At 47.6% G+C, this 18,166-nt stretch overlaps 1 protein-coding gene across 6 annotated transcripts in view; it reads right to left on the bottom strand.

Moving 5' to 3' along the window:
* Positions 1 to 18,166, bottom strand: part of LOC144177808 (uncharacterized) — a 40,116-nt gene that overhangs the window by 16,154 nt on the left and 5,796 nt on the right. The window contains exons 1-4 of one of the 6 annotated variants that reach the window (XM_077705386.1): positions 7,746 to 8,086; positions 6,124 to 6,257; positions 2,471 to 2,619; positions 175 to 207 (exon numbers count right to left, since the gene is read on the bottom strand). In XM_077705386.1, coding sequence (XP_077561512.1) covers positions 175 to 207; positions 2,471 to 2,619; positions 6,124 to 6,257; positions 7,746 to 7,941 — 512 coding nt within the window. In that variant the 5' untranslated portion in view covers positions 7,942 to 8,086. Of the gene's footprint in view, positions 1 to 174; positions 208 to 862; positions 923 to 2,470; positions 2,620 to 6,123; positions 6,258 to 7,745; positions 8,087 to 18,166 lie in introns of those variants that run through there. The other 5 variants (XM_077705385.1, XM_077705388.1, XM_077705389.1 and 2 more) reach the window with 5 other exon arrangements.

Here is an 18,166-nt window from a genome sequence, read left to right as displayed (position 1 = left end):
CCAAACTTGCATTTTGTCTTCGTGGCCTGTTGCAGTTGCACTAGGTACAAGGATACAATCGAGAAAAGGTCGCTTCTGTGATACCCTCATTAGAGCTTTGTCAGACACACACCTCAATCGCACCAAACACTAAGAGCACAAAGCAAGCGAGCAAAGCAAGCACAGTCCACGTACGTGGTAGAGTTAAAGATGCCTGGGAAGTTTTGACTGAGCACCAAAATGCAAAAAGAGAGGGAGAGAGAGAGAGAACGGGATCAGTGAGCCACACTTTGCCACAGGATCCCTCCAACCCAGTAGTGTTCAAACCAAAGTCAACCTCCCACAGAAGATTAAATTAGACAAACGAGGAACAGGGTACGCTGGGTAGCACAGCGAGTGTTATTAACAGAAGCCACACAGCAGAGGACAAACCCCCTAAACAAGTACAGCACAGAGCTCGAGGAAACACTGCAGGGGAGAATACTTTCGCAAGCCACAATTCACCCGCGCGTGAAGTTCTGCTCTCGAACGGCAATTTAGATCATAAAGCTGCACCGTGCCGTAAGCAACTTGGTCGCTACTTTAGGTCAGCCCACATTAGGAGCAATGCGACGGAACTCGCACGCCTGTGAGAGCATTCTCAACCCTGCCATTGCAATGCGACTGGCACCAGGCAAGGCAAACTGTTCAGAGCCTGCTATGGCATCAGCCAGTGCACGGAGACGCAGAGGCCCCCAACAGAGAAGAAGACGGCCCACAGATAGGTATAGGTGCCACATGACGACATGACGGAGGGAAGACACAGTACAACAGTTGTTACTGTGGGCAGCAGCAATTGTGCGAAGCAGCCGATGGTGACGCAGGGGGGGCAAGGAAGACTCACATGGGAGCACTTGTGAGAGCAGCGTTCCATTCGACCAATTTCCCACTGACATCCTTATACCTGAGCCAGGAAGAGAGAGCCACACATTTCTCTCAAGGCCACCCTCTGATGAACCATGCAGCCAAGGCAGCCAAGTCTTGTTTTTAAACAAGGCGAATTTAGAGTTTTATTGCAAATAGGGAGGAAAAACTACGGGAACTTGGGATTGCTTGATGATGTGCACTTGCAAAAAACAAATGATTGAGTGAGCAAAAATGAAGTGAAGTGTTTCTTGATATCTTGTGTTGGTTCTAAATGAATGTTGACATATACAGTAGCCAACCGTTTTTTCGGACTGAAAATTCAGACTTGCTGGATTTCCCAAGGAACAGCCAGTTGTCCCATAGCAGTAATGACTCGCGGATTTTCCAGACAGCTCTTTTATTCAGACTATTTTGCGTTCCCCTCCAGGTCCGAAAAATCGGTCGGCTACTGTAACATGATCGCATTTGCAGATGCTTACGAATCCAAAAATAATGCTGACTTTGGTTTTTTGCAGGAGAGTGATTACAAACTGACACACTTAGCACATTATGCAATTGGGCATTTCAACATTTCTCAAAACGAAAACTTCAAAATAAATTTAAATTGAAGCTGATAAGCTATCGCTCACTACTAATGCTAGAACATGCAGATAACAAGCAAGAAATAAAGGAAATAGCTGGCGTGGAAAGGTAAATGCGCTCTGTCTTGTACGGCACTTGTACTGTCTTTTTTTCCGTTTTTTCCATTCTTTCGTCCGCATCCTTGCGCTGTTAGTTCAAATTAGAATTTACTTGACACAAAACTAATGTGCAAAGCAAGCATATTGTGCACATTTACTAATTGGTAAAAATAGCTTCTATACTTCCAGGATACCCAATACTACAAACAAACCAGAGCAGGGTAAATTAATACCTCCTGGACAAAAACAACCAACAAAAAGCAAAGAAGCACTTGGGGTTCACAAATGACACTGCAATTTTTCTGTAGATACAAAAAATGAAAAGCAAGGATCTTTTTAAAAAAACAAACATGTTGTATAACCACTGCCAAATAAGTAAGTGACCTGTTATCACTAATGCTCGTGTCAAGAATTAATCATAGTTTAACAAACAGCTGTGCCTAATGGGGGAGTTCATCAGAATTCCCAGACGTGTATAATTAGCAATTCCGTTAGATAAAATGTCACCTAAAACATTGATCAGGCGACACCTCAAGACCTAAATTACAGAATTTTTCGGCCGATTATGAATCGATTAACATAAAGCAGTGTGCACTGACAGCGCATTTTTTCACTTTTCCCACTGGGCCAACCCTGCACACCAAGCTTTTGCGCAGCACAGCCATTTCATCGCCAGAATGTGTCTGTACATCCCACGAGCAGAGTTAATGGCATCTGTGATCCCCAGCCTGAAAGCATGCTCTTATTCAGCCAAGCTTCAAGGGACGAAGTCTGCAATGTAGGAACTTAGGGCGTGCCATTATGAACGACTGGTGGAGCCTTTAGCCTCGACATGCGAGTTCCCCGCAAGGTCCCCCTCAGAGCATGCCTCCAAGGAACGAAGGAAGGAAGGAAAGCGTCCTTACGCAGCCGTGTCCTGGATGTTTTTGATGCCCTGCTCCATGTCGTCCTTGAGCTCCTTCCAGACGGTGATGCCCAGCTGGCGCTTGAGCTCCTGGGACCGGGCAAGCTTGGTGGCCAGCACAGTCCTCAGCGACTGGATCTCCTCCTCCACCTGGGAGGGAAAGTGGGCAAGGGCAAGCAGCGCATCGTCACCACAGCTAGGAAGCAAAGATGACGATGACTGGTTGTGTTTACTGGCACAAGGCAGAGTAAGAACAAAGAGCGCTAAACAAAAGCTCCCACTAAAAGTCACGGGAAGTATATCCAAAATGGGACAGTTAAAATGGATGTGAAACGGAGTAAAAGAAAAATAATACAGTAAAAGTTCGTAAGCTAGAACTCAAAGGGGAACTTAAAATTGTTCGAATTAGCGGGCGAGTGCTGGAATGAATGGACATCGAGCCACACTGTGCGGGCAGAACACAAAGAAACCACCTCTGGACTCATTATCGCAAATTAGGCGCTACTGCACATTTGTGGAAGGTGATTTCGTAAATGTTCAGAGAAAACCTGCAACGGCATGCACCAGAACACTGGTGCCGGCTGCAGGAGCAAAATAAGCCATTGCAGCAGCATAGCGCACACACTACACTGTTGGTTTTCTGTTTCGTTGTTTTGCACATCTAGTAAATTTGGTTTTGTTTGGATCTTTTGTTTGAACCACTCTGGGCAGACTTCTTTTGCGAGCAGTGATCGAAACCAGGGGAGCCCAGTTTGAATTAACCGTTCTGGATACCGAAGGGTTCGAATTATCGGGAGTTTTCCCACACTGAAATATTCAGGGCTGTTCCGGGAACAGGGTGCCAGTTTGAATTACCTGCAAGTTCGAATTAACTGATTTCGAAAAAACGAGCTTTTACTGTATAGCTGGTGTAAAGGGCCTGGCTGCAATTAGGTGCGGTAAGAATTTCATACCTGATGAATATCTAAAAACACGCTTAAATGGAATGATAGGATCGCCGGCTAAAAAAAAATGATTGGTATAGTGGAAGCAAAGAATAAGCACCCATGGGCAATGCTAGGGAGTCCAGAAGCGAAAAGTTAATGTGGATGTCTGCAGGCCTGCTTTTACAGATTTCAACGAAGGACAAAGTACTGGGCATTGGCCACCAAAATGCCGGCAGTGTTCTTGCTGCACTTATTTCGAAGGCCGTTGTTACCAATGCTCAAGTCAGGGGCCCCACACTTCTGCAGCTGTCACTGCTTTTCCAACTTCGCTACCAGTGTCACCTTATTTATATCTTATTCGTGTCAACATACTGCCAATCCCATTTAAAAATTTTTACATTTACGTCAATAAAGACGTTTGGAATACACAGAAAACAAGTGGGACTTTTGTTCATACAAAAACATGGATGTGAGCAACTGAATCAGTTTTAGAACATGAAAAGGATAAGTTAAAAAAAAGAATAAAAATCACATGAAATTGTGAGGCAGCACAGTGATGAAGTAGGTCTATAGGCGTGCAATCATCAGAACACACACCCAGTACACAACACAAACATTGTTACATCAATAAATTCTGCCATGATCGGCACGAGGCAGAGAAGCAAGCACAGTCAAAGAGTACCCAGGTACGTCAGTACGACTGCAATGTAGGAAATCTGTGGATCTTGGCCCTCACAATGTAAAAAAAAAAAAAAAGACTACCCACCTGATATGTCATCTGCCTTCCTGAATGTGATTTTTGAAATAAAATTTGACCAATATCTTCACTAAAAAAAATATATCAAAATTTGACCATTTGGGCATAAGCAGCAAAGCAAGTTTTGCTGTGCATTGAAAAGGTCATGGTAACACAGCTGCCCTTTTGCAGACGACGCATCTAAGCCAATTGAGTCACTGTCTCGTATCAAGGACATTTTTTCCGCTCATCATCTAGCAAAATTGCTGTGATATTAGTAATGATAGACATATTCATTTGACAGGGTAACTGATGGTGTTCTGTCAAAAAACTAATGCATTTCCCCATAGACTGGTTGATTGACTGAAAAGCTCTGATGAGATCTTTTGGACACATGGCGCGTGCGCGACACCAAGCTTCCATTGTGTCAAAAGGGTTACTTGAAAATCGTGAAAAAGGAACGGTTCTAGATAAGACTACACGCACCAATCATGCAGGAGGAGTAGAATAGTCTTAAAGCATGTATCAGTATACATTTAGATAGTTGCGCAAAAAATCGTTGCATTGGTTCGTTCTTTGTTACCGATTTGAGTCTTCGAAGCTTTGACGATTGATTGGACCCACTTTCAGCTTTTGCGCCTCTCTCAACTTTCTTTAGGAAGGGATAATAAATTTCTGCCACTACAGCACAGCCATCATTTCATAACCAACCTTTTCCTTTTCATGTAATGACCGTCGGCCCAGATTTTAGATACCTAAATAATATGCTGCCTGCCATAAACATAATGGTCAACAAGTAGCAAGCAGGCTTTTTAACATAAGATCCCTCACACTTCCCTCCCGTTTCCTTCCTTACAACCCTTGTTGTGGCTCGAAATCAAGAACAAAACCACAAGCCAATGTTCGAACGAACTGCCAGTCCCAAAACTATCAATCGCAAATGCTGACACGAGTCTAACGCTACCCTCGAAACAACTGTGTACAACAATTTTACTCCGCAGGAAATCCTTGAAAAGGAGGTCTTGGCAGACAGTAAATCGCAATGAATTTAAGAAGACAAAAACTTCTGATGCAGATGAGCAATAGATGGTAAGGCCAACAACTTCCAAGCAATTCATGTTAGGCTGCACAAACAGCCAGTGCTTAGATAGTAACTTTCTTGTTACTTATTTTCGCATTCCGTTAATTTGTGCTGTCTGTCCATTGTATTAGTTCTGTTCTGGCACATTGTAAGGTTGTTTTGCTGTCAAACGGCTTTGTTGCTTCACTTAAAATAAGGAGCAAGAAAATTTTCACGTGCTGCTGGCAACAGACACCAAGCAAAAGGCACACTTTTCCCCGATGCCGACTTTCTAGGATAGCACAGGGCTGTGTTCTCGCAGCAGAAACTAATGCTGGCCTTCAATACTACATGAAACTAATGAACATATGGTAGCAATACGCTCATTACCGTGTTATATCATGGCCAGCTTGCTCCAGGAATTACAAGAGATCAGCTCAGCTATACAGCACAGGGAAGCAGTAGACACAGGATAGTGACAGGATTCGTCACTGGTATTTTACTATGCCCTCAATACACCCATCCCTACCTGCCAGGGGAGTAGGAACCCAAGAACAACGTTGCAACAAACATACTATGAAAACTACAATCCCCATGAATAAATTGTTTAACTTATGGCCTGCGACTTTTTTTTACAAATGAAGTTTTTCCACTTTGACCAAGGCCATACCGCAGACAAAAAAAAATACAGCTGGTATTTCTGTCTAAATATATTTGAATAACTCGCTCATCAGGATATTTCTACAATGAGATTGAACACAAACCCAGTGATGACATTTTTCAAAAATCGCCACTTTCAGTTTATACCACATTCTCCAAGTTCCCTCCGTAACAGAAGATCCACCAACGCAGTTAAGCACTTATTGCAGAAAGAGCCAATGGCATAGCGTGAGAAGAGCAGATCATTAAAATGCCCAAAACACTGCGCTCACCTGTGTAAGCTCGTCCCTTAACGCAGCCTCCTGGCGCGCTTTCTCCTCTGGGTCCATCCCTGATAGGTCGTGTACTCCGCTGTCTGGCGTAGCGTCACTCGCTTTCACATCCGAAGTCGCGTCGAAGAAGTTCTCTGTCAATGAGATTGGAAAAACAGAGCACTCAAGAGGCACTCCTTTTGTCTCACAAAGTGAACCGCGAGAAGAAGAAAAACCACACAGGCCTAGGAAGTATCCGCACGCTCGATCAGGGAACAAGCACTGCCGGTAGAGCATCAAGAACAATGTTCGAGTGCTGTAGCCGAGCATAGAAGACAGACAATTGCTAAGTTTGGCTTCGACCACCAGTCTTGAACTTGGCAGCCATCCAACAAGCGTCACCGAATCAACAAGCAGCTAGTGAAGTGTCAAGCACGTGTGTGTCATGTCTCTCACAGGTGTCTCGGCACACAATGACTGCTCGCCTTTCGAGGCTGACAGAAAGCAGACTGGAAAGCAAGCTCACAAACACTGCTAAACACTAGCATGAGCCCCTTTGCTTTGCTTCACGGTAGATCCATGCTTATTAACCATTTCTACTCATAATCGTGTCAATATAAGTGTTTCTTTTTAGAATGTTAACCTTTACTCCAAGAGATTTTATACAGTGCCGCCCGAGTTCTAGCTGCAAGTTTTATAGCCACCAGAAGCATATTGTAAAAGGCACCAGCACAGAAAGTGCTGTGCTACAGTTTTCCAGACAACTGCATTAGTTCCAAAACACACCGTACATTGAGAACACAGCAAATTGAACCCTAACACCGCTCAAGTTGTCTAACAAGTTAAAAAAGTGAGGGCACCCAGCATAAAGAAGAAAGCATAAACTCAACTGATAAACCTTTAGAGGCTTAAAGCCTGTTGCAAATTAGCTGGGCACATATGCCATGTGTTTATCTAATCAAAAATTCCTTCACTAGGATTAGTCGAAATTTGATGGCATGCTGAAGTCTAAATTTAGGACACTTTTTAAGACTTTCTATGTGTTAAAAGCATACGCAAGTGCACACAGCGAGGGCCCCCTATTTGTAATACAACTTGTACATTTCAGTTTTTCTGTGGATCCAACACAAGTGCAGATTTTAGCAAAAAATTATAGCAGTGCAAAGACTTCATTGGAATTTTAAGATTCATAATTTTTTATATTACCACGGTCTCAAAGCCAACCAACGTGGGACTACACGTAAAAACTTTGCCCGACAGCTCACACCTCGTGCAGCTGCAAGTACACCTGCAGTCCAGGAGCGACACTTGTTCCCGTCCGTCTGGTAAGTCCATTCAACCTTTCTACTGCTTCAGCCAACTCACCGCGTGCACACAGTCCGAAAAAAGCAGCGTGGAATCAGCCTCAGATAATACAACCGATACCGCGGATGCACGAGCAACTGCGCAACGGCAGCTCCGGTACCGCGACGGCGAGGAGCGCAACGCACTCGTGGCGACCGATGACAAGGCGCGCACGTTCGACCGGCAGCACCGCGCGGCTGCTGCTGTCGTCGTCGATGCGCCGGCACTTCACGGAACAGCTGGCCGCGCACCGTCATCGCCTTCGACGTCAGACGCGCAGCAGCAGAGGGGGCCCTCACCGTGGTGCAGCTCCTCGATCTCCTCGCCGGCCGCCAGCCGGAGCAGACTGCGGCCTTCGTCGTCGAGCGTCGGGTCGGTGGCGCCCACCTGGCCGAGGTCCTGGCCGGAGTCGTAGGCGGGCGACTCTTCCTCGCCGTCTTTACAGTCGGGCAGGTACGAATCTTCCTCGTACGTGACGGCAGCGGCGCGCGCCATGCGAGACACCCGCCGGGAGGATGCTCCGACGCGCGCTACCGTACGGGGCTGGCGCTGCTCGTCGACGTCGACCGGTGCTCTCCGCAGTGGCCGCCGGTCCACTCGACGTGGCGCACGGAACGCGGCCACCGCGACGAGGAGGAAAGAAAGCACGCCGACGACTTCGCCGCGCACGACAGACCGAGCACCGGTCCGGCCGACACCCTTTCTGGACGGCTCTTTCCCCATTGTTACGATACCTGGCGCCCTCGCCACCCATCCAGCCAGCACGAGTGACTCATGCGTACCTGGCTTTACCCGGAGCAGTTTTCGCTCCTCGCCTGTCTTCGTCCAGCTCGTCTGGCGACAGCCGAGTGTTGCCCGTTATGCCATGTCTTGTTGCTCCCATTTTCTTCGCTTTTTGTTTTTCCTCCCAAAGACTCTTCGCTTTGCCTTGAGAGCCGCGGCGTACAATCCGGGCCACCACTGCCAGCAGCAGACAGCGCCGTCCGTACGTCCATCCATCCGCGAGCAGCTCAGCCGTCCGTCAGCCGGGTCAGCGCGGGACTTTGAACCGCCGCGCTCGGTCGCGTCACCTCTCCCCAGCCGCCAGACGTTCTCTTCTTTTGCGTGGATAGCCGCCAAATTCTCGCTCTTCACGGGTCCGCACGCAATGGAGCGGCGACGTGGCCGAGCGTACAACCGAGCTTTAGACAATCGTCTGGCGGTCGTGAAGACACCGTGCCCGCAGGACCCGAAACTGAAATTGGCTACACAACGACTTGAACGGTAGACCAGCTTGCTCGCAGTTTAACGAAGCGATGGATGTAGGAACTTAACATAACGGCTAAATAAGGAACTACCTTGTTCATTTAGCGTAGGCAATGAGTTTCACAAATTCCAGGAATACTAGAGACAACCGCAGTACAGCAGCATCTTCGGTTGCTGGTCAAATGCACGAATAAAACGCAGCGCACGTTTGTTTCCACTTCTGTAACCCGGAATCCTGTCACATAGTGTTGTTATTTCTCGCCAAACACGCACCCGGCGGGAATCGAACCCGCGTTCAGCGCAGGATCACTTTGCAACGGAGCCATTGAACCACGTCTACCGACCGCGGCAAACAGCTCGGTTCTACGACTTAACTATGAACTGTATAGAAGCAGTATACTATACACACGTGACGCCTCGACAGAAAAACAGCAACCAAATACTCAAGACTCAAATAAACAGGCAAGAAAGCTGGTCCTCGTCGCTTCGCAACACAAGTGGCGACAAATTAGTGGCAGTGACATCGCCATTTACTCAGAGGTAGCGATAGAAAAAACTAACACCGAAACTGCTTACACCAAAGGTACAAAATTTTCTTCTGAAGAATACACGAAATATCTACTTGCAAGGATTTGAAACCCTCTCCTACCTAAAGGCCCTAGACGACAAGGACTTACTAATACCAGAGTTAAGGCCGCGCCAGAGTCCTTCAGTGCTTTTCTTTTGAACAGCATGCCCTCTCTCCCTCTCTCTCAGCGCAATATCGTTCCAGTGAATGGTCCTTTTGCCAAAGTCCTTTACGCTACCTGGATGTTTTTCCTCCACACTCACGACGCCTGCGGCGGGGGCACGCCTTACCGCTCGCCGACTGGTCACGACGTCTCGGGAGTCGACCAAAACTACATCTACAGGCCACAAGGGCGCACGCGCCCGAGCAGCAACACAGTCCAACGCACCGTAGTTTTTCAATGCCCACGCCGGAGTACAAAGTGCTTCGGCACGGATGCAATCTTTCAAATGTGGGGCACCTGACATCGGGAAAAAACACCTACGAAGCGATAGCTTCGCTACGTCTAGTTCACTCTGGCTTCACTCGAGAGAAAGTCATATAGGACTGGAGGCGTTATGAAACAGCTTCGTTGCGCTAACAAACTCGTTACGTAGCCCGCGCTACATACAATCTGAGTTTTTAAATGGAAGCGGACGTTTTTTGTTGTTTTTTAAAGAACGTCAGCAAGACAAGGGCCATATTTCTGGATGGGTTAAGCTAGAGGCTAGCGGGCCAGAACGGTAAATACGATTTGACGAAAAAGCCGATTAGCAGACTTTACATAAAGAGCTCTATTCGGGGCACGCTGATACTGTTCCGTAACGTCCATCATTCGTAATCACAAGGCAGCGGACGTTTCTTTATATGCCACGCTGCCTATAGGTTATTTTACAGACTTTCTGTAGTCCGCTAAAGAGCACAGCAGCTGAGCCTACCTTATTAAAAAAATTGGGTATTGTCTTCGAATTCTGGGGTTTTACGCGCCGAAGCTACTCCTCGGCAATGAGGCAGTGGCGGGGTGGCGATCTTTAAAGGGACTCTGAAGGCAAGCTGCAGCAAGAAGCCCATAGCCATTTAAGCGTCGGTTAGGTGACGAAAGATGCCTTGACTGCCCAGAAATCGCTAATCAAACATCGATCAAACGTAACGCCAACAGCGACTGCAACCGCTGTTTGCTTCAAGCAGCGGTGATGTATACTGTTGAACCTCGTTATAACGAACACTGATATAGAGAATTACCGGCTATAGCGAACTAAATACAGACTTTGGTAGGTCACGCTTTACTTCAATGACACTCATTCTTTCGTAACGAAACTGAAACCATGAGATCCGCGCGATATCAGATATAACGAAGAAATATTTGACCAGGAGGTTGAGAAGCTAACTGGAAAAAGACCCCGTAGTCCCAAGTTGCAGAAGTATAAAGGCCCTTTTCGTGGACACTGGAAAACTTCACCCTGCTCAGTGCTGCAAGTATCCACCAGACGAAGATCACACCCTTCAAATAAATAAAGACGCAGTCCTGTTTTGTCAAGTGAACTCTGTTTCGCAATTTCACGTACTCTTGTTCCCGTTCATTGAGCTCGAAATGCAACAAGGAGAAAGGTAAGAGTTACCTTGTGTACAGTGGATTCGAAGCCCCAAGAAATTCATTCTTGTATCAAGTATTTTTGCGCGACCCAAATTGTCGGTCTGTTATAGCCGATTTTTACCTCTACTTTTTTTAAAAATATCGGTAATAAACTAATTTGCTGTCCCGATACCACTTCTTATAAGGAGGTTCTACTGTACTGGCATAGAAGCAAGCGAATACAACGCTCCCACTGGTCAGTTACGGCCAAATCAGTCGCTTTCCCGAACTCCCGCGTCCTTTGCAGCTCCGTACCACTAACCAAAATGTTCTCTCATGGAACCCGTGACGCTCTGTTGAAGAAAAGCATATTGTCCTTTCGAGGCCCCACGAATGTTGGCGTCGAACCAACCGCTCGTGCGTAGCTCGCACGCTTCCTCGAAAAGTGGTAACGCCGCCCGAAGTATGGATGAGTAGCGCCATCCAGCGGCCGCCAGGTAAGACTTCGCGCACGCCAGACGTTTTAACCACTTCCGGAGGTAGAGCCAGTGGCGGCGGAACCTGCCTTCCCGTTTTCGCTATTCTCTACCTTATTACAGCAAAGCTGTTTTTGGCTAGGATCCAGCAGATCGTCTCCGGTAACAGAGCGATGTAGACAAGAATCGCTAACGAGCGTAGCGCCACGTTGCGGAGCCAACCGAAATCCCCGGGATCGTAAAACTGCGGAAAAAATCGTACAAAATTAAAACGGTCCTAGGGCCTTCATATTTTAATACGAGACGGCCTATATTTCCTTTTGAAAATTGGCTGGCGATTACGATAGTCCTTAATGCGATATTTGGGCGCAGCTATTCGGGCAGCTCGTTTAGCATAAACGGCAGATGACTCAGTTCCACCAGTTGCGTCGCTCATTGCTCAGTAAGAACTGGCTGAGAGCGCATGTGCGCGTTCCACAACAGCCTCTGCAGATGCGCACGACCGGTTGCGTCACTCGCAGTTCAGCACTCACTCCTGATGGCTGCAGTGCGCTGGGGCAGCACTCGTGGGTTCTCTCGACGGTGAGCCTCTGCGGAGGCGGCGGCGCAAAGTGCGTCTCAAGAAGGGACCGCGAACTGCGTCTTAGGCCGGGTCAGACTGCTGTCGCAACTGTCGTAATATCTTTAAATAATGACGTCATTTGACGTCTCGGCCAACTGAACTGCGTGAAACGCCGTTCTTTTACGTCCATAGCGCACGATATGGCTGTTACGTCGGTAATCTGAACATACGCACACCATTGTCGCGCGAACGCCCCCCTCACGTTTTCGCCAAGCGTGGAGCGCCTCGTGCGGGCACAGCATACTGCCCATTCCCTTCCCCCACCGCACACTTTCCGAGAGCGCTGGGTCGCGCCGCCACGGCGAACCGCCCTCCCCTCCCAATTTTGCGACATTCTCCTCCTTTGCTTTCTTTCACTCGTCGGCCTTCCCATCGTTTGCTCGGTCACGACGACGCCGACGCGGCTCAGCCCAGAGACGGGCGTCAAAGGGTTGCGCCCTAAAATGTCTTCCCAGCAATTCATTTGTGTTAGGAGGTAAAGCAGACTATAAGGGGATGGTTGTGAGCTTGATCTTTGTAGATGGCTTTCCCACATCGAGTGTTGCACAGCGAATCACGTCAATCTTCGGAGGGAATAACATTACAGAAAGTGGCTCTAACGCTTGTTTTATTGAAACTATACCGAAACAAATTATATGACCATTATATAAACTATTCCGAAACATGTTATATAACACAGCACCGGGTTTTATATAGTTTTCAAAGTTTCATGGTTCACAGTGAAGTTGTAAATATTGTGGTATTCTCGTCCGCTGTCGATACATATGGGATTTTACGGGAGGGAAACGGACAGCCCCATGTTTGTCCACCGGAACAAAACTCTAGTTCGTCAAAAGTTCATTCAGTTAATTAGCCAGAAAGTATGCTCAATCGCAAACTACAAGCAAACGTGTTTTGCTTCGTGCACCCCTTGGACTACGACCCAGTCAAAGCTCACGTTGAGGCTCGGCAGCGCAGCTTTTCTGGCCATCCTTCTTCACAGAGTGGAAGGGCACTAAATTTTTTTTTTCAAAGAAATATATGCATAAGAATGGTATATTCGTGTTCTCAGTGAGCTAATCTATCAATCTAGAGCACCCTGTATTTTGAATTCAGTGTCCCTTTAAAGGGACAGATGGCAGCTGTTTCTACAAAGGATGTCCTCTAGCTTATTTGAAAGGTACTGCGTTTTATATAGTGGGATAATCACAATGACCCGGAAATTATTTGAATTTTGCGCTAAACTTTCTGAAATCTGAAAGGTGGCGCCACGTAGTGACTAGGGGAGACACTACAGTACGTATACAAACAGCTGTCGCTTCCAATGCCCGATACAAAAACCACATAAAGGAATGGTAAAGACTGCGTTCTATTATTGTTTAACTGCGGACAAGTTTTTAAGTACCTATTTTAATCTCTCGTATAGTTAAAAATATGTTGCTGCACGGCTTCACTGTCAATGTTGCCAGCATTCGTTTTGGCAGCATGCGTAAGGCTGTAGATATCAAAATTCCGCTTTGAAATGTTGTAGGGCCCTACCGGAAAAACCGTTTCGGTTAAAGGTGTTTTAAGCGATGCGCTTTCATTTGGGATAGAGCACGTATACTAAAAAAAATCGGTTGACTGTCTTTTAAATGCAAAGCATTTCAGTAACTAACGATGTCACCCGCGTTGACGTCCGTAGTCGTAGTCCGCACCCCTCCCCCTACACTATATATAAAAAAAATACTATCCGGCGCCAGGTTTCGATCCCTCGACCCTGCGGGCGGAACGCAATGTACATGGTGCTCTACCCACTGCGCCACAAAGCCGACACAGAATGGGAGGCTACGAACGCGCCTTATATACCCCTCCCCCTACACTATATAAAAAAAATACTATCCGGCGCCTGGTTTCGATCCCTCGACCCTGCGGGCGGAACGCAATGTACATGGTGCTCAACCCACTGCGCCACAAAGCCGACACAGAATGGGAGGCTACGAACGCGCCTTATATCCTTGACTCATTCAAACTACGTCAAGAAGCTGCTGATACAACGCATTCACTACCACCAACTCCCCAAACACTAAACGTTAACGCAATACACCCACCCCCTATGCGACGCACTTACTCGAGTCCCCCTCGCGGCGAGATGGGCCCAATTTTTTTAACGTGAGCCTAGATCTCGACACATCGGCGTTTCCGCTTTTCGCCTTCACCTGAAAAGCAGCCATCGCGGAGGGGATCGAACCCACGTCCTTGGGCTCAGCAGCACATCGCCTTAGCCACTGAGTTACCGCGGTTGGTTTCAGGTGTTGTCTTAAACGTGACCATAATCAAAGTTCCGGTATTTTAAACAATTATATCGGGCTGTTACGGCGACTCCGAAGACGGCCTTCTACTGGCGCTTGCGCAGGTCCATGTCACGAGACGGTAAACACGTTAAAAGCACTCCACCAAAAGAGCTGCTGATAACATGACGTCCTAAACTAACGGCACACGCGCTATGTGTCACGCGCATGTCGCGACCACTTAAAGGAGCCATGAAGAGAAAACAAAAGTTTGTTTTATTCGAAAGATTAGGTGTTTCATAGTACCCCAAGCGCTTTCCCGGAAGCAAATGATGCTTTATTCACTGAGAAATAAGGCAATTTAAGCCAAAATTTTAAATCTCCCGCTAAAATTGAACATTCCGTGACGTGTACAATGGCGTCATAGAGCCGGTCCATGAAACAGATACTTAGTATGTCGACTCCATATAGCACCCACACGCGGGAGTCGATCGAGACGGCGGCCATTTTAAAAATACTAGTAAAACCTAGTGCACCCGCAGCCCTAGTCATGGAATCGCCTGATCCGGAGAACAAAACTCTCGCCGAGGAGCTCGGGCTTGCATTTAACAACCTCACACCACTAAAACGCTCAATGCTTTAAGTGCACGAGCGGCAAGAGTTGTGGGATACGCGGTGGACGGGAAAGCGACCATTCCGCGATAGCCACAACAGACGAACGCCCAGCCGTCGGCACCGCTGCCTCGTCAGCCCCGTCGCGACGGACGAATATAGACTGGTACGTATGTGCCGTATTTTGATTACGGTTAATAATAGTTCAATTTCAGTAGCAGTATCACTTATGCCAGTTGGCCGGTGTCGTGTATGGAAAGCCGTTCGCGCGAGCTCTCTGCTTCGACCAGAAAGATACGAGCGTCAATGCGCGGTGTTTACGGAGAGCGATTTGACGAAGTCGGCGACGAGCGCCAGCATGTCCCAGGTGTGAGCTAACGTAAGGGTCCCTGCCGTAATCACTTCCTCGGAAATGAAGCGAGCACACTCGCACTTCCTTTAGCTCTCTTTCTCCTCCGTTTGCAAAGTTCACAAAACGTAGCCACTTGCTTCGCCGAGGTTCGTCGTTGGGCAGCACATGAAAGCAGATCTCCTTACCGGCGGGGATGTCGCACTCCCTCGACGATTTGCGCGTACTACATGGGCATTTCAAAACGTAGCAACGAAATTTCATTGTAAAGTACTCGAACAAACTGAAGTTTTCAGTGGTTGTAAACTGTAAACGAGCTTCTAACAATAGCAGCAAGCCAACACCATTCTGAAACTGCGACGACTGTCACTATCTCGTCGCTGCTTGCTGTTCCTTACTCCCCTCGTTTCTATTTTTACCTTTGCTGGTTGGCGATATGACGGCCAACCTCCTGTGAAGGGATTACGATACGAAGCAAGGTCGCGGCTGTGCGTGCTGGAACGGTTCGTTGGCCCCGAAGAACCTCGAACCCGAAAATTCGTCTGCGCGACGGCGAGATGCCGAGCTCGGCCGGCGCTAGTTTCGTAAGCATTGGCGCACACGCTTGCGTGTTCGTTCGGACATTCAACCGTTTACTCCACCGTTCTTTGTCATAAAAAGAATGTGCAGTATGTTTCACGGGCATTTAGCTCGCTATGCAAACTGTAAGCCCTGCCTAACATGCGTTTGCTTTTGCCGGCCTCCGCCAATCGCAGAGCATTCCCAAGTGACATCACAGGTTCTGTTGCGGAAAATGAGCTGGTGGGTCGCATGGTCATTTCCTTTTTTCCTAATTATGTAGCTTATTTGAGCGAAGTTTGCGTTATAAGTGGTGTCGTTGTGGTTCTAACGAGGCAATCTTTCGAATGAAATAAACTTGTGTTTTCTCTTCATGGCTCCTTTAAGCGTCGCTAGCCTCTTTGTGGACACAGCACGTTCGCGTTCAGAAGGCGACGCCAGGAAAAAGAAAAAAAAAACCGCTAAAATTCACGGGTACCATTGTTGACACACCTGACACACCATTGCCTCAGCCTAGCGACTACTCTGTCATCTGTTGTCATCATGAAGAGTATAAGACTCGATCCGGAAAAAGGGCAACGCTAGCTCACAGGTAATTCTAAAAGGTGCATATATGTAGTCATCTCGTTACTGTGTCTGCCCGTGCCAGCACACAGTTCTGATCGACTGGTGCGCACCTGTTCTACTCGAATGCCGTCACGTTCAGGTGTCACGCAGCGAGAACTATTTTCTTTCACTTTCCCCTCTCCAATCAATTGTTTTGTGAATGGACCTCTCCCTGTATGTAAACAACGTGACGTCACTAAGCGCACGTGCGCGACGGGTGGCGCCTGCTGGAGGCCGGGAAGTGAAGTGGCGGTTGGCAGAAAGCGCCTGCGCCGACGGCACGGCCTGGCCGCGCGGCGCCCGAAAGGAACGATGTGCCGTTGGTTCGGGCCGTCACTGGTTTCCCACATTGCAGGGGGGGGTCTAGCTATCCTAGCTATGGCCGTCGCACCTCCATGTAGCTTTCCGCATCTACAACCTCCGCAACACTTTCGTTTACCGTACGGTCAACTGAACGGAGACGCTTTCGAATACTCAGTGCGCGGCAGAACAGCCTAAACGAGTCATTCTGAAGGTTGGTGCTGTTGCGACGGATCTCAAAATGTTTTTGAAGATTCTTTGTGTTCGGACACATACCAAGGAAAGATAATTTATTGTTGCTTTCGACGTCCGCTTAAGCTAAGCGCGGTGCTTCAGGCAGCTAAACGCTCCCTGTTCTTGGTCTCTTTGCGTCGCCCGGAGACAGTGGCGTACACAAGATTTCATGTCGAGGGGAAAAAGGAAAGGTAAAGCATGAAAGGATTAAATAGTAAAATAAGCAGCAACGAAACAAAAATATGAAGAGCAAAAGGCAAAAATTATTCTAATAAAAATATCGCGATGATGTCGTTCTCTACGAGATTGATCGATTGTTTTCTTACCTTTACCCCAGTGAAATATCGAAATGGTTCATCGTAATTGTGAGAGTAACATAGCAGCCACATATGGTTAGTGCGTATATCTTGCGACAGTGCACTGAAATATTTTCGGTAGTCATTATTTCATGATAGTTAAAGTTAGTGTCCATGTACGCCCGCTGCATACGCCAGCGTCGGGAGGCCGCAACAACTGAATACATTCACTGAGTCTGTTCGCTAAGGGCAAACAGATTTTTCGAGTCGCGTGAGCGGCCCACCTCGCCCCGAAGGCACGATGCTACATGTGAGCACGGCAAGCATCTCAGTTTTCCGGCATCCTCAAGGCAGAATATAATTGATCAAGGTAAAAATTTATTGTACTTACAAGCAATGAATTTCGTTCGTCTTGAACAGATCCCCCCATAACAAAATACCAAACTTGTTGTCGATCAGGCGGCAGGCGGCTATCGCGGATCCCTCGTTGAAACATTTATTTCGTGTCGCCTAAGCAGGTTAGGCATTCATTGTGTTTTTAATACAGTGCTCTACCTCCTCAAAACATGACAATATTTCGCAGCAAGAAAATTTCCATCTGCCCCCTCCTCCCCTTCCCTATTTCACTTGAGCAAATTTCTGCTGGTGCTGCATGATAGCAGATGGTTGATAAACAGTATCATTTCATTGCACGAATCAGCGCGGACTGCCAATGTAGACGGTATGACTGCGCTTTGGAGAATGCGAAATGTTGCTACGAGTAAGAGCAGACTATGTCGCTGCTTTGGCTGCCAGCCTCTTCGGCACATTGCGCGCATCCACAATACACGCCGAATTTACCTCTGGGGACTCCGAAAAGTCAGATGCCGCTGATTTTGCTCGCAAAATTTGGATAGCCGAGAGCACAGCAGCCCACCGGCATCAGAAAAGCCAACACGTAAACAAAAAATTCCCCGCAATTCCCCGAGGGGAAGAATGTGAAAGTGCGAATGCACGAGTTGAATTTGCGCGGTTCGGTAATGTTCGTGAAAGAGAGATCACACACACACACAC

The sequence above is a fragment of the Haemaphysalis longicornis genome, unplaced genomic scaffold (genome assembly GCF_048455015.1).
Source record: "Haemaphysalis longicornis isolate Haplotype H1 unplaced genomic scaffold, Haemaphysalis longicornis Haplotype H1 scaffold_31, whole genome shotgun sequence".
Classification (NCBI taxonomy): Eukaryota; Metazoa; Arthropoda; class Arachnida; order Ixodida; family Ixodidae; genus Haemaphysalis; species Haemaphysalis longicornis.
The sequence above is the reverse complement of the archived record's forward strand: the minus strand, read 5'-3'. Positions and strand labels throughout refer to the sequence as shown.